We start from the raw sequence: 16,691 nt of genomic DNA on the forward strand, positions 1-16,691 counted from the left end.
GGGTACAGCTTCTGCGTTTTCGATGTTTCCAAAGATGGCGCCGATGAAAAAGCAGGCATGTGCGCGGAATTAGCCTGTAAAATATACCAACACAAGCGTCACAATGCGTAACAAGTCTTCGAATCACAAAGAACAGAATACGTTTAAGGTACCGGTACCGCAGAATCAAAATAGACGTGGCGTAGAATTATCTTTCAGTAATCATTTGAAAAGAATGAAGATAAAACTTCTAAACAGTTTCAAATTCAATTCAACGAAGAACTTAAACAGTGCGATGTTGCGGGAGTCAACAGGTATAACATTGATGCGTTTGAATTGAGCATCACGGCAGCAATTCACTTTGGTAATAAAATGCATTCTCATGACCTCAGAGGGTTTCCGTTGTTTTTCTGACTTAAAATACTGAGAAAACTTGAACTTCCATCCCACCCACGGCCACACAGCACAAATGCTTCCATGACCAGAGGCGGGCATGCAACAGGATTTTTTCAGCAGAATACTTCTCCAAAATATTCTTTGAGAAAATTACTACTACAGACTTTGTTTTTGCACGGTACATGAAATGATAGTTTCCATGGGGTATGAAACTGAAAGGTTAAAAAGGCTTCAATATTAAAACTATATTGTTAGGGCCCAAAAAGATGACAGACCTCTATAATGATTTTTTTCTGGGGCCCCCTGGAATTTTCACGTCAGGATTCTGGGAACTCAGCCTCAGACTTGGAACTAACATGCAACAACTTTTATGGACATGCAATGTTTCAACAGTTAATTTGTTGTTTCGTTTTTTAGTTTCAGACGTTCACTGATCGGATTGCGAGTATCAATGTTGATGTTATCCGCAGGATAGGCAAACGTACAGAAACTCCTGAGGTAAAATTATTAAGCCACTTGCATGAGATTGGCTGCTGGATTGTACATTGTCTCCAGTTCCAGTTAGATTCAACTCTTGAGTTGAAATGAATTCATCTTAAGTTAGTCGAATGAATTCCTAACTCAGAACTATGGAACTGAACCCCTGACTCTCTTGTATTTCAGGATGCAGATACATTTTTCAGCGAGAACCTTCAAAAATGGATCGATTTGAATTGCACTCAACACTTTAGTAAGTGATCGGATTTATTCAGTGCGTTTATATTCACATAACTTGAAAGCTAAGACACTTCCTAAAGGCCTGTAGAATCAGTTTGTTGTAGCTTGATTGTTGATCAGTTTCTTTCATTTCCAGCGACCTTCCGCAAAGAGATATCTAGTCAAGTCCAAAGTCTACCTCAACTTCTGTTCCACGAGGTGATTCAAGAAAACAAGCAGAAAATTCAACTGCATTATTGAACCAGTAATGGAATAATCGATATTTTAACTATTTTCAGGCAACTATTGCAGAGGCTTTAAAAAGACATCTGCAGGTTCCAGAATCTTTGGCATTAGAGCCCCTTCTTGAGTAAGTAAAGGAAAAACATGAATTATTACCTTTCTCTGTTAGAAATAATGAAATTTATTTAACTTTCCCATGTTGCATTGGAACCTGATTTAGTCAGAGATGGAAAATTCACTTATGATACCAAACTAGTATATATCAAGACAAAAATAATGAGGTATATGTAGTCATACGGTGCTTTTAACCCAATTATTGCTTTGATTTCAGTCTTACAGTGCATCTAGCTCGCGATTTACAGCAAGACTTCTACCCAAAATTTGCCAGCTTCTTTCAAATTATTATTGGGCTTTTAGAAAAACACCATAAAAATGCGGAAGTATTGGAACAGCTTTTTACAACGCTGTCGTATCTGTTCAAATTCCAGTGGAGATATATGACATCGGATATAAAAACAATATTTAGGTGAGTATGGAAATATAATTGGACATTAGAATAGATGATTGTGACATTCACATTCATTAGTCAGACTACATGAAACCCTATGTTGGCCTCCATTGACGCTTGTGACTATATGAAACCCTGTTTTTGCCTGCTTTGTAGCTTATATCTGCCACTATTGGATGGAGACAAGAAACACTACATTCGTCGCTTTGCCGCTGAGAGTTTTGGATTTCTTGTGCGCAAAGTAAGATATGGATTTTGAGACGTGTTTGCTATGAAAATTGACAAGGCAAGTGAAGAAGAAAAATATTGATTCCTGTATTTCCAATTTCAGTGCAGAGACCAGGATGAATTTTTCTTGTACATATTGAAATGTATAGAAGAAAACAAATCAGTAAGTTTCCCCTGAATCCAAATTGTACTGAAAAAAATGAATTGTAGAATTTTTGTAGCTTAAAACTATTCTTGATTTTCAGTTAGTGGATGGTATCGGTCGAGTGATATTTGAAGTGGTGAAAGGAGTAAAAGAAAAATTGCATAGCAACGCGGAAACTGTTAGTATCAGCCTTTCTGTTTTCCCCAGTGGTTAGGAGTTAATTGCTGTGATTTGATTTCTTGAACATTTCTCACCTAGGTTTTGAAGTTATTGCTATCAAGGCTGAAGCCATCAACTGAATATTCTCCTGATTTGGCGTATGAATTGCTTGAAGTGACTTTACAGTGTATTCTAGAACATACCACAAAAGATAATTTGGCTATTGTTTGGAAAGTGGTGCAGGTATGATGAGCATTACAAATCTTCTGGTCAGTATTGCGCAGTGTAGCAAACTATGTTTCATCGTTCTTTCAATTCTTACAGAATTGCGTCGAAAGTCAGCACGAGGTTCATGAGAAAGCGCGAGGAAATAAACGCATCGAACAAGGCCAATATAAACACAGATTGCTGCAAGTGCTGCTGTTACTAGTCTCTCATAAAGATGGCGTCGTTATTTATGACGTGGAATCATTGTGCATCGTAAGTTCAGGAATTATGCTGAAGAATGATTATCGCACCTAGTTCTCGGTAGTTAAACATTGAATTAATCAATGGAATTATTTGATTTGTGCTAGTTGTTGGTGAAGTTGCTACAAGGCGATCATCAAGATTATGAAGTCACTGACGTTCTTTTCAATGTAGTGTCTAGTTTATTAATGTCACCTCATTGCAAGCTCTCTATTACTGATATTCCGAAGCTCATTTCATTAGTAAGTTTTGTACATTCTTTTAAAACCCCTTTGTATGCGATGACTTAGTTAAAATTGATAGTGCTCGTTTCTAACTCGTTCAGGTGTTCAAGGCAAAATGTTCTCGTCATTTACAAATCGCATTTACTGGCCGAATGTTTTCGATGAACATGTTCGAGAAGGATATGTTACCACCGCTGCTTAATTTCTGTCACACGATCATCAGCGCGAAAGATGAGGAAGCCCACATCGATGTTTTAGCCCTTGTGACCGAGCTCCTGTTGTTGAAAGCTCCGTTACATGTGGATAGTTCTACGTTGGATACCTTTCACTCTTACATGCTTGATTTTAGCGTCGTTCAAAAAGGGTAAGTTCATCTGAACATCCGATAAACTGGATGCATTTGATTTTGATTACAAAATGACTCGCGTGAATTGATTGTAATTCTTCATTTGTTTGTCGTCGATGGGTGGTCATTTAGTCCCATGAAGAACGTGTTATTATCATGACTAGATGCACACTCATCGCTGACTTGCAAAACTTGCTGCAGATAAAAAGTATATGATGTTGGTTGTTAAACTTAACTAGCTTTTGATACGGTATTTTGCTTCTTATTCATGGATTAAGTATGTTTTGATGTATTGATGTTGTCAATGGATGGGTGAATGTCTTGTCCATGTCCACGTAGAAAGCATGACTAGATATACACTCATCCCCTTACAATATTCTAACCTTCATTTCATTGCCTGTTTCTTGCGATAGGAGTTACGTTGTATTCTGAGTGCTCCACATATTGGCTGAATTTATGGTTACGATGATGGGTATTCATCTAGAGCTTGTGGCGTATGTTTCATGACTAGATGTATACTCATCCTTGTTATCGTAAGAAATCTACTCGACTGGAAAATGCTTATTGTGTGAATGCGGTTTGAGATAGATGTGTACCTCGCTAGTCTATGTAGTGATCGTTTCATGACTAGAAAGTTACTCATCTATGTCGAACTGAAAGAAACGCTGGAAGGAAGGTACTCGGCCAGAACTGCATTACCGATTCTTGCCTTAGATGAATGTCTATCTAGTCCATGTTCTAAGATTTCATGACTAGATGAACACTCATCCCGGGCATGAATCCCCATCGTTGGTCGACCTTTGAAAATTCCTTCAAATCTCTTCAACGATGAAATTGTCGTATGTGCTGGGTTTATGTCTAGTCCATGCTTTATCGAACACATGACTAGATGTATACTCATCTCGTAAGGCTATTATAAACGGCTAATGATTTGATCGTTTATTAAGGCGCTCAGTGCGATGAATGTTTGTCTCGTCCATGAATCAAAATGACATGACTAGATATACACTCATCTCTTATGTCCCGCCATAATCAACAGTGGTGAAAGAATAGAAAGGATTTCGTACTTCTCTGTCCAGATCTGCTCATAGCTTTGATTTATTTAGACTCTTTTGATACTTTGAATTACAGTTCATTTGAATATTTCAGGATAGTGCGTCGTGCGCGTACATTTCCGTCATACATTCTGTCAGTAATCGATGAATGTAATCTCGATCAGCCGCTGAATATCTGGGCTGCACTTGTCTGTTTGCCTCATATCCGTCCTATCGATGATAAACAATATAACGAAGCCGTGTCAACTGCAATAGATAAGTTGCTAACTTCTCTTGAGACTACACCCGAGTCAACTGAAGGTATTTGAGTTGTTTATTATGTTCCTTTAAAGGTGTATAATTTTGGCCTATGATATTCCATTATATGGTATTGTATGGTTTAGTAAACAGGCAAAATGTGTGAAATAAAAGTTAGTAACTATAGTTTTAATGAATATTCACGAGTTTTTGGATTTCACGCTTTTACATTTTAGATGTCAAAGAGGCATTATTATTTCAAGCTATCCATTGTCAAATGTGTAAACAATGTCCTGGAGAATTCTATAGTTCGATTGAGTTTTTACGCCTATTAGATTGGCTTAAGTATGTCTGCAGATATTGCGAATTTAATAATCCAACTCAACATACGGTGTTCCAAAAATTGAAATTCTTACATTCATTTATGTTGCAGGAGAAATCCCACGTCAGAACATGCTCTGAGAAGTTTTGATATCTATCTGTATTATACCGTTACGAATGGACATGAAGAGAATATCAGTAATGAAACATTCCAAGATGTTTATTCCATATTGAAATGGAATCTAGCATCATCTAGTCACCAAGTAAATATGATATTATATATTTGATGGATATCTAGACTTATCGTTAACTCGTCGGTTTTCTGATGTATGTCCTTGGTACGTTTAGGTGCGTTTGATGTCGTTGCGAATTTTATCCCAGTTTCCTCTACGCTACCCAACACTAGAAGATCAGGGCGCTGAACAGCTCGGTGTATTTCGTATATGCCTAGAAGCAGAACTAGTACCGCTGACAGTGCACCACTATCGCACTAAATTGATGTACCTGCAAAAACTAGAATGTAACATTGTTTACATTAATCTTCCAGTTATTGAGGGAAACTATATGGAGGTAACTTATACGAAAGATATTTGCTGAAATATGAATTAACTGATCAGTTTTCCTTTGAATGTTTGAAAAAGAGATTCTTTGCTAAATGTACTATAATTTTCCTATTTTTCAGGCTCCACTTCTTTTCTTGCTTGGTAATTTGTATATCAATTTTACCTTGATATGGCAACCAATAAGCAATTTGATTGCGTCATACTCGGAAGGAATGGACAGAGCACCATTCTGGAAGTTATTTGCCCAACAACTCAAAAAAGCTACTGATATTGCAGGTAATAAAACAGATCAGATCACAGCTACCCTTTATTTACGCACAAAGTTTCCCTAATAAACTAAGTTCGAGTTAAAAATGTTTTGATCTTATAACCAGCACTTTTAATGGAATTCATATTTTGGGACCAAGATGTAGACTATGATTAAGGCAAGTTTCTCAGGCAAATTGATCTGAAATAAGAGGGGAAAATCAGGACTTGTTGTAGTATGATTTGTCAGTTGACCTGACTGATCGATTTTACTCATTTTCAATGTTATAGAAATAGTCAGCTGAATGGCTAGTATTCTATATTTTTATTGCTATTTTCAGAAGCTATGGTTGGTGTCGGGGGATCTGCTGTATCTAGTACACAATCATCAAAATGCATCAACTCTACCCAAGCACCAGATACTCTTCGACAGATTTATACTAGTCAATACCATTCTGAGTTAACGGCTCCCTACCGACCAGATCATTGTAACTATCGGCAACTATTGTGGCAGACGATGCACCTATTTTCAGATGTTTGTGAAGCGAAATCACGTGACCTAGTACCTCTACTAGTTCGATTTTTGCAGTGAGTATTCGCTCTAAGCTTTTTGCTGACGCGATTTTTCTTGCGTGGTGAGATTTAGTGAAATACGTGAATTGACCTAATCACTTACAGAAATGAGTTCTACAGCGCTGACCACAACAGTGCTCCGACGCAAGATTTAACCCGAAAGGTTGCTTCAGATATGGAATCGTCCGAGAAAAAAACTGACGAATGTATGGAGACTGAGAAGGATGTAAGTTTTGCAATGGAAGATCAGGAAGAAACAGAGGAGGAAAAAGAAGATGTGAAAACAAAAAGAAGTCGTAAAATGGTGATAAAGTAAGTTTTTGTCCGTGATATAATCTGGATGACTGGTACCATAGTAGAAAAATGAATATGCCCAAAGCCTCCCTGTTCATTTAGATAATATCATTTTCTCTTATTAGGTTAATGATTGCCAAGTTACGACTGCTTGCTAAATTTCACAGTCCTTTATCAGTTTATTTGGAACCGAAATTAAAGGAGCTTTATTTTGAAGTGAGTAGTTGATACCAAGAATGTAAGAATCTACGTGATGAAACTTTCTGACACTTCATAACAATTTATATCCCTCCTTTTGTAGCTATTAGCCCATAGAAATTGTGAATTACAGAAGGTTGCGTTTGATTGTATTATGACATACAAGTACAAATACTTGATGCCATACAAGTGAGTGGGCGTCTGATTTTTTGTTCCTTTTCCAGTTTACAGAGTTCTGTCATATGAAAAGATTTTTAATTCCAGAGAAAACTTCATGCGGTTATTCGATGACAGGAGGTTCAAGACTGAAATTGTCATGTTCAGCATCGACAGTGAAAGCAATGTAATTCTTGAAGAACATCGAGAGGAACTTCTTCCAGTTCTGATGAGGTAAACTTCCGAAATATACAATTGAACTTCTAATGTGCAACGTTTTATGTTCAATTTCATGTAAATTCATTTCGATATTCAGGATCTTATACGGAAAGATGCATAGCAAAACTGGAAAAGACACATCAGGGAAGAGTAACTCCACCTATAGAAAGAGTATCGTGTTTAGATTCTTAGCTGGCTGTCGACAGAAGGAATTGAAAGTGTTCATTGATCTTATCTTCGGACCATTTCAGAAATTTACTGTTGGTTAGTATTGAAAAAGTTAAGTCCAATCTGAAGGTTTTATCTTTTCTTCCCACTTTTACGTATTGCCTAATGTGTTGTCTTTCATTCGCAGGTGATGTATCTACTGTGATCTCTGAACTTGTTGATAATCTTGATCTAGAAAAGATGATCCCCATCAGAAGGCAACAGAGGTATGTTGATGCAAATCGTTTTTCTCTCCTTTAAATAGATCATATAAAGCGAATTTACCAATGTCACTTATATGCACCCGGATATCTATATTTCAGTATTCTTTCAACGATGGATGTTGTTTTCAAGAAGTTGGGTAATTTAATTGATGTTTACTTGCCTGATATGTTGAGGATAGTGTTGTGTTTGACGGCGATAACTCAAGCCGTTTTGGATCGACGGGTTCAGGTTAATCCCAAAGCCATAACAATGTTGAAAACTCTCAGGATGCTCGGTTTGACGCGTATTATCCAGGTTTGTCCTGCTCCGAAATCGATTTCTAAGCATTTGTATTTTAGGAAATTTATTCTGAAAATATATCTATAAATTTTAGTTCTTTGCTTCTTTTGAGACGTATAATTTCACCAAAGAAGAAATCGATGCAATATTCCAAGCAGCCATCTGGCCTCAGGTTTGTGAAAAGTTTAACAGAATATTTTATCTCGGGGTATTTGTATTGATCGATAAGTCGAAATTTATTTGAAATTTATTCGATATTTTAGTTGAAGAGATTACCGGTCGAAGGGGTTTATCATCCGACAGCTTTACTGAAGCTTTTGAATGTTTGGAGCCGAGATCCTAGGTATGTAAGATATACCTGTATCTCAGGATTCTCAATTCAAATACTGGTTCGTGCGATCGATGTACGTTTCTTCTACGCTCGCATTCTCTCATTTAGATTCTTGCCGTTATTGGGTAAATGCCTCGATGACGATCGAAGCGTGTACCCTGTACCGTTTATCGTGAAACTTCTCGTTATGAAGAATGTCAGCAAGACAGTGGTTCAGGTAGTAATGGAAATCGTCGAAAGTTTACTGACAACTGAAGATTTTGAAGAGACCGAAGAATTGAAAGCCATCGGCGATATCGGTTCAAGCGCGGAAGTCGCAACGGACAGTAAGTTCTTAATGTTAATCGTCTTGATTGTTGTCGACGAAAAGAATTTTCAAATAACTTTTTGGTTTCGTGAATTTCAGTTGAAGTGAATTACGGCAGTCGTCTGCTGCTTCCACACGTTCCAGTTGTGCTCCAGTATTTGAGCAGCGTTGTTCGTGAAATGACTTCTCAGAAACCGAAGAAATCTGCACCAACCAGAGATCTTAATATTCTGTCGCAGTAAGTTTAATGCATTGATATGTTACCATGATTGTCAAATTTTACTTCATTGAATTTATTGATGTAAGTGTTTACTCACCTGATATATTTTCAGTATAAGTCAATACGTAAAAGATGCCCAGCAAAGCGGTGTCATCATCAATTTGTTTTTGCCGTACCTTGCCCGTCTAGTGGTCAAAGATGAAGATGCAGAAGTGCACATTATTAATTCGTTAGCGAATCTGATCAAACAAGTTGATCAGCCTGTCGACTTCGTGATGTAAGTCCATCTACTGTAAAAACGATGAATATATGCTATATCTGGCTTTAAGCACTTAAATATCACGTGATTTGATTCTGTTACAGACCCGTCTCAAAACTTTTCTCGGTCATTATCAACCGGTTGTCTCGGACTGCTTTGTGCAGTATTGTTTTGGTATGTATCGAATATTTAACATTCAGATTCACCTTGATGTCGATTGCTTTAAGTTACGGTATTATTGTCATAATAAACGTCATTTCTCTTGTATTTTTTCATCAGTCTATTGCTGATAAGGCACCCTGGTTGAAAGAAGCAGCTGAAATTGTTGATAAGGTATGTACGATTAAGATATGTGAATTACAACTATAGATTCAACAGGTGATGCTAGATGATGTCTCCCACTTATACTTGTATCTTGATTGTGGAGCCTTTCTAGTGGAAGACATGAGTGTTGGTTATAAGATAAATGTTTTCCAAGAAAAATAAGGCTCCATTCATTTAACTGCCCTCCTCTCTCTGATGATAAGAACAGTCTAGTTGGATTGAGTGATAATGAAAATCATATTTCTTTCAGTTGAATTCATGGGATCCACGTCGCGTTGAAGAACCAGATTACAACACGAGATTAGATGCGTTCGAAACAATCAACAAGATTGTTCGCGAGATGAAAAAACTGCGCGAACATTTCATTATTCTAGTCATGCATAACTGCTCTTATTTTATGGCTAATGTAAGTTGTATCATCTTGATTACTTCTAATTCAAGAGTAAATTGCGGGTGAACGAGGTATGTCTACATGTTCATTCTCTACATCTGTCATTTTTCAGCTGGATGACATTTCGATTAGGGCAAGCTCGTCGTTTTGTATGACGGAAATTATCAAAAAACTGTCGTCGATGTCGATAGAATCTTCGAAACGCCAAAACTTCCTCAACAATGTATTGTTACCAGAAATTAGGTCTGGTCTGAGAATTAAAAAAGAGGTAATGATAGTTGAGTGACCATACCCTGCATCAGTATTTACAATCGTACATTTTCTGTATATGATAATTCCTTCCGTCGTAGGCTCCTCGTCATGAATTCATCAAGATTTTAGCGTGCGCAGTAAGGTCCTTCCCTAAACACGAAGTATTCGCCGAATTGTCGCAATTGTGCGACGCCGAAGACATCGAAAAAGACTATTTCGAGAACATACAACACATTCAAATGCACAGGCGATCTCGCGCAATGAAACGCGTCATGTATCTCCTAGCTGAAAAGTCGATCAGTCACAAGATATTGCTGGCGTACCTGATGCCTATGGCATCGGCGTATCTCCAGGATAGGACATACGCGGCGACGTCGCATTTGATCGACGCTGCCATTGAAATGGTCGCCGCGATTTGTAAACGTCTCCCGTGGAAACAGTACAATCAAATATTACGCCACTTTCTGGCACAGCTTCCGAAAAGTCTGGAAAATCAGAAAATGATCGTCCGGTAAGATGACCTCTTATTTTCATGAATTTAGAAGTGACGTATTATTGCATAACAGTTCATTAGATATGAAATATTCACTTTTGCAGGGTTTTGGTGGCTATTCTGGATTCATTCCATTTTGATCTCTCGGCTGCTCCAGAGTTGGGTCTTTCCGGAACGAATGTAGCTCCACCGAAACAACTGGATGGTCGAGGTTAGTTTTTCCTTTGTTGAATTTTTGACCTGATTGAGCTGGTAAATGATATCCAAAACTCTTTTTATCTCGTGTAGATAATGTAGAAGATGAAGATGACGTTGAAGATGAGGAGAAAAATGAGGATTCTCACTCGGCTGTTGAGACTAAGTGTACTCCGGACGAGGCGCTGAGGATCCATAGCGCTATAATCGGCTCAATTCTGCCGCAGTTACGTGGTATCCTTACGCAAAAAGTAAATGTTCATTTTCTCTCATTAGTCTTTGCAATTATACCGCTTAACAAAGTCTTACATTTGCATGTTCTAACAAATGATATTTTCTATAGTTGAATATTCATGATTGTAGGTCAAAGGAGATGACATTCACAAAATGGCGGGGAGCAAGTATGCTGAAGATGCAGAGATTCTACGTGTCCCGATTGCTATAGCGATGGTGAAACTACTTCAGCAGCTTCCAAAGAGTACATTCAGAACATATTTACCAAGGTAAATGAGAGAATAAGAGGGGACGGCTCTTAACATCTGGACTGAATTATTATGTCATCTGTAACATTGTTTTTCAGTGTTCTTTTGAAAGTTTGTGAATTTTTACGATCGCGGACTATAGAAATCCGTGATACGGCACGCGATACGTTGATGAAGATTTTGAAATCGCTCGGTCCGGCATACTTCGTTACTATATTAAGTGAACTGCGAACAGCTTTAACAAGAGGTTACCAGTTGCATGTGCTTGGTTATACGGTCCATGCCCTTATGAAATCGATCGAATCTGATTTGACATGCGGCATTCTTGATAAAACTCTCGCAAGTCTTGTACAGGTAACTATTCTAGCCGAGTAACTCGGAACTCCTCCAAACATTTCCGTTGAAAAAATAATTATTCCGATTGAAAGGTATTTCAAGAAGAACTGTACGGTGAAGTTTCGAATGAAAAGGATGTTCGCGGAATAACCGAGAAATGTCCGGAAGCTCGTAGTGTAAGGAGTTTCGATGCGTACGAGATGGTTGCTACGTATGTTGGTAAAGGCATGATCACTAAATTACTTACTCCACAGAAAGAGGTGAGTTACCGATCGGTGTTAGAGGCATGAATTGTATTAAGTCGAATCGCTTGATTTAATTTCTATCCAAATAACCTTGCTCCATCTAAATTGGAAGAATATACAGTCATGAAATTGGAGTGCAGATTTTGAAATTATTCATATATCGTAGATACTAGATACGACTCATAATCGTAAAACAGTGCAACGTGTACATGAAGTCTTACAGCGTATTGGCAACGGTTTATTAGAGAATAAAGATCTTCCGGTTGATTCGCTATGTATGCTTGCTCACGGTCTCATTATGGAATCTCTGCCATTGATGACTTCAGTTGCGAAGTAAGTGAAAATGTTCAGTTCAAGAAATGATTAACTAATGACTAGTTTTGTCAATTTTGATTACCAGGTTGTTGTAAACGTATTTACTTCCCCTATTAGAAATATTTTTAGTTTTGAAAATGAGATTCTTTTCTGGTTATGGTAATATCCCATTTTGTCTTTTTGGTACGCATAGGGCAAAGCAAGCTGAGCCGGCACCAGTTGATCCAACTAAAAGACCGCCAAGCTCTCTCCTGATAACTCATGCTGCACCTAGAGGTGGAATCAAACCTAAACATAATACAAAAACAAACATGCACATTGTGGTGGAATTTGGATTACAGGTAACGATTAATCATTGCTTGCTTACATGAATTTCAGTTAAATATGCCACATCTAACCTGAGACCTGAAATAAGATTTGTGACTTTAAGAAAATCAATGTATCCGATAATGTATCCACAGGTGTTGTATATGCTGCTGAAAAGAGGCCGTTTGATTGCTTCTCAAGGCAATAATATGGAACTACTTGACCCATTTGTTCCGATCCTTACTGACTGCTTAGAATCTAAACATATCAAAGTAGGTTGGATGTAAATGACTGTATAATTTTCCTGCACTTTGCGAAATAAATCTTATGAAATGCTTGTGGTTATCTTTCAGATCACAACTGTTGCGTTGAGGTGTTTAGCTTGGATTATCAAACAGCCTTTGCCTTCTGTCAAAGATTGCATCACACGAATAACAAATGCCATATTTGTGCTGCTGAAAAACTATGCCGTACCTGGCGCAGCGAAGGGTGATAACTTTGAAATGGTTTTGATGTGTTTCAAGGTACATCCATCATCTTAGATTTCAAGAACATTTTTCCTTGAATTTTAATATTCTAAAGAACTGAAACAACACTGTTTGTTAATGGCTTGTCGTTTATTATTAATCCTCTCTTGATCTTGGTTATTATAAAGTCCTGTTTCTAAAGATATGGCCACATTAAGTTTTTAAATCCATTGTTTGGTTTTGTTTAGGCAGTTACTGTTTTAGTGCGTGATGTTCAACACCATACAATTTCCGATGAACAACTTCAAGTATTGCTAAATTATGTTGAAGCTGATATGTATGATTTCACCAGACAATCAACTGCTTTCACTCTCTTCAAGGTACTGAAAAGCATCATTCGTAATTATGTAATTATTGATTTATTTGCTAAAGGAAATTAATAAGGTTTCCATTTTATGATTTAAGGCAATTTTGTCGCGGAAATTAACGTTGCCAGAATTGTACGAAGTGATTGAAAAAATAGAAAAGATGTCGATAACCGATGAGTCGCCATTAGTTCGTCTGCAGTGTCGACAAGTCATCTTACAGTTCCTACTCGATTACCCGTTCACTATCAATCAGATGAAAAAACATTTGGATTTCTACGTTACGCAATTGAACTATGAACGCGAAACCGGGCGAGAGTCGGTGTTGGAGATGCTCGCGTCGATATTTATGTCGTTTCCTAAGAAACTGTTGCATAGCTATTCAGGATATTTCTTCATTCCCATGGCTGCTCAGCTGGTGAATGATGATTCGGCTAAGTGTAGGAAATTAACGGCGCTTGCTATGAAGTCATTAATGGAAAAGGTAATGTTCAACTTTACTCAACGACGAGAGATGGAAAAGCACTAAAATAAAATCTCAGTCTCCATATCCTGTATACGGAACAAGTGGTTAGGGTACCCCAATAACTAGTACACTTTATCTCATTTGATGTAAGACCTTTCGAGCTTACTAAAGTATAGATTCTTTGCAGATCGAAGCATTTAAACGCGATGAACTGTTCGCTATTATCAAGCTCTGGTGGCACGATGAGAAAGTGGTTCACAGACGTCTCGCCGTTCAGTCAGTTGGACTGATGGTTGAGGTTGAGTCTGCAACATTTGAACGACGTCTGCCGGATGTTATCCCGATTATTCAGCAACAGATCGAACCAGGACGTTATTCTGAGGTATCTACCTAGACATTTACAAGCTTTTTCAGCTACGTTTTAAACTATTGGTTGCATTGTATAAAAAATGTTGTTTTTGACGCTCAAATTTCAGACTGATACGGAAAGTGAAGCTAAAGTCATGGATCATGTTCTTTTCAACCATCTGACAACATTAGCAAAAATCCTCAAGGAATGTTACGTAATCGGCAATGCCAATCATGCAGCAGATATGGCTGTAATATGGGGTAAGTGGGCATTTTGTATCTGAACTTAGTTACTTGGATGTTTAAGTCTAAATGTAGCTTTGGAAATGATTGAATTTTATAATTGCAGATTATGTACGTAGTCACTTACGATATTCACACACTTGGGTTCGCTTAGCTGCTGCTCAGCTATTCGGTATTCTGTTTGCCTCGCTGAAAATAGAGGACTTTAACAAATCTGATGTGTCCAGCAATGAATACATGTTTGTTGATTCCAAACTGAAGGTATGCGATGAAAATGGTCTAATGTCTAACAGACAAGTCTGAGAAATCAAATTATCTGCTACACTATTGCAGAAATATAAGCGGATATACACTTACCTCTTACTCTTATATATACTTGCCTCTTCAGATTCGTGAGCTTACCCGAGAATTTCTCCATCAATTCAAGGGTTTCTTTGATGATGAGCTAGGTGAACAGGTAAATTGTGTTGAACATTAAACAAAAAAATTGCGTTCCACCTTGAGAATGTTGTCGAAAAATTGCAACTAATATTTTTGTTAATGTGATGTGCTTTTAGTTAGATTCGATTACAATACAATTTTGTTTGCTAGGTCATAAAAAATCTAGTCTTCCTAGCGAAAGTTACCACTTCAGTAAATCCCGACGATCCTGTTCCTGAGAATAAGGACGACGATGAGGAGGTTGATAAGACAAAGAGAGTTCCGAGTCTGCGTTGGCTGATCAAAATGATGTGCAAAGAAGCTACATTTGAGGGCGCTCAGAATCAACTGACAACTGTGAAGGTAGGAATCAAATAATTATTGACTTATTCATTATGAAGTGGTTTAACATGTTGGTTTTTCATTTGGCTTCGATTTATTTTCAGCGAACATTAGCTTTTAAATTTCTGGGTGCTATCGCCACTCAGCTGGACAAGGAGAAGCTGTCTTACTATCTGAAATTCATGTTGCCGCCAGTCTGCAGGGCCGCAACTGATAATTCATCAATTTCTGGTAAATTCTGATGAATATTGAATACTTCGAAGTTATCGGCTTTCGTGTATTTTCCAACGTCGAGAGTTGAAAGAAAGAAATAGAACTGTAAGGTTCGGTCGTTTCAGATGAAGCCCTGAAGCTGTTGGCCCAAGAAGTGCTCGAGGTGATGAAGGGAATTGTAGGTGTAGAAGCATTCACGAAAATGTACGCTACAGTTTACAAAACGATGGGCGAAAAACGTGAAGAAAGGAAGAGAAAGCGAGCAATGGATGTACGTTATTCAGCAATATACTTCACGGAAAATTTAAAATGCCTGTGTTGCCTATTCCCTTTATTAAAATCTTCAAAGCTGGGAAGAGATTTTAGAATTGCTTTTACATGGCTTATACAATTTTGGGTACTAATGAATGCTAATCACGAATGATTAACAATTCGTAATAATTTCATTCCACTTATGGCACACTTTACCCCCCATTAAATAATGTGCAAACAGTGGATGTGGCACATTGTTTTCACAATAATTGTCGCCGATTATTTGAAGTAGTGGATAATTATAGCATTACATCGGATTGTTGTGATGTCAGCGTAATTGTGTTCAGCTGTGACCGGAACCGATTACGGCGCATTAGCCAGTCTGGTCTTTGTGCATGGAGAGATTTACACCTGTTGAAAAAGAGCTTTGTTTTTCAATGCAAAGTCACTAAGTGTTGAGCACCAGCCGCTTCGATAAACAATGGTTATAATCACTTAGCTCTTCAAAATTACTAATTATTTAATCCTTTGCAAAGCGAATAATTCTTCCCAATACAGTGTTTATTATTATAATTCTCTTACTTCCTCTAAAAATCTTTATGTGTGATTTATGACAGGTTTCTTAGAAGTTAGAATGTCAATACTACGTATCAATTACTGAATTTTCTTGCCTTATTTTTCTATTTCTATAGGCTATTTCAATGCCGGAGGTCGCCGCACGACGCAAGATGAAGAAGCATTTACAGAAGCAAAACTCTAAAAAACGAAAAATAGTTGAAACGCGTACTACGAAAACTTTCAAGAAGAAAAAATTGTCCGATAAAAAGTCTGAATATTAATGATTGTTTTGTAAATAGATATTTTATATCTGTATTGGAAATTGTAAATATGAGAAAAAACTGATGGTTTATTAAATAGAGGGAATATTAAGCGAATTTAGTATCGTTGTGTTTTCAAATTCGAAAGGATCTGGTATTATGTCAGTTTTACGGGGTACGTCTTGGAATTTATCGGGATCCACGAGATGTTCGATTTCGAGGGCGGTTGAGATGACTCTGAAACAACGCCCCAGAACTAAATTACACAGTGCGAAGGCCACTTAACGTCGAGAATATCATCAGATTTTCAACGAGTAGCCGTAATTTGCGCCTAGC

At 37.6% G+C, this 16,691-nt stretch overlaps 1 protein-coding gene across 1 annotated transcript; it reads left to right on the plus strand.

The window, feature by feature from the left end:
* The first annotated feature begins 38 nt into the window (after window positions 1–38).
* LOC141905397 (small subunit processome component 20 homolog) lies at window positions 39–16,455 on the plus strand. The gene is made up of 55 exons (XM_074794246.1): window positions 39–148; window positions 793–873; window positions 1,039–1,105; window positions 1,229–1,290; window positions 1,371–1,441; window positions 1,646–1,840; window positions 1,979–2,063; window positions 2,154–2,213; window positions 2,296–2,373; window positions 2,454–2,597; window positions 2,679–2,834; window positions 2,930–3,064; window positions 3,148–3,410; window positions 4,542–4,747; window positions 4,921–5,029; window positions 5,118–5,268; window positions 5,354–5,575; window positions 5,688–5,844; window positions 6,156–6,402; window positions 6,493–6,699; window positions 6,807–6,897; window positions 6,983–7,068; window positions 7,144–7,269; window positions 7,352–7,518; window positions 7,610–7,688; window positions 7,785–7,980; window positions 8,060–8,137; window positions 8,229–8,308; window positions 8,405–8,622; window positions 8,703–8,841; window positions 8,936–9,100; window positions 9,187–9,256; window positions 9,362–9,415; window positions 9,657–9,812; window positions 9,910–10,065; window positions 10,148–10,560; window positions 10,647–10,753; window positions 10,831–10,988; window positions 11,101–11,240; window positions 11,318–11,573; window positions 11,648–11,815; window positions 11,967–12,133; window positions 12,309–12,456; window positions 12,577–12,693; window positions 12,775–12,945; window positions 13,137–13,268; window positions 13,354–13,737; window positions 13,907–14,101; window positions 14,196–14,328; window positions 14,417–14,571; window positions 14,699–14,767; window positions 14,902–15,093; window positions 15,177–15,303; window positions 15,411–15,556; window positions 16,230–16,455. Exons 1-55 carry the CDS (start codon window positions 104–106, stop codon window positions 16,374–16,376), a joined length of 8,127 nt encoding a protein of 2,708 aa, XP_074650347.1. The 5' UTR covers window positions 39–103; the 3' UTR covers window positions 16,377–16,455.
* The last annotated feature ends 236 nt before the right edge of the window (window positions 16,456–16,691 follow it).

This window comes from Tubulanus polymorphus, chromosome 1, assembly GCF_964204645.1.
Source record: "Tubulanus polymorphus chromosome 1, tnTubPoly1.2, whole genome shotgun sequence".
Lineage (NCBI taxonomy): Eukaryota > Metazoa > Nemertea > Palaeonemertea > Tubulaniformes > Tubulanidae > Tubulanus > Tubulanus polymorphus.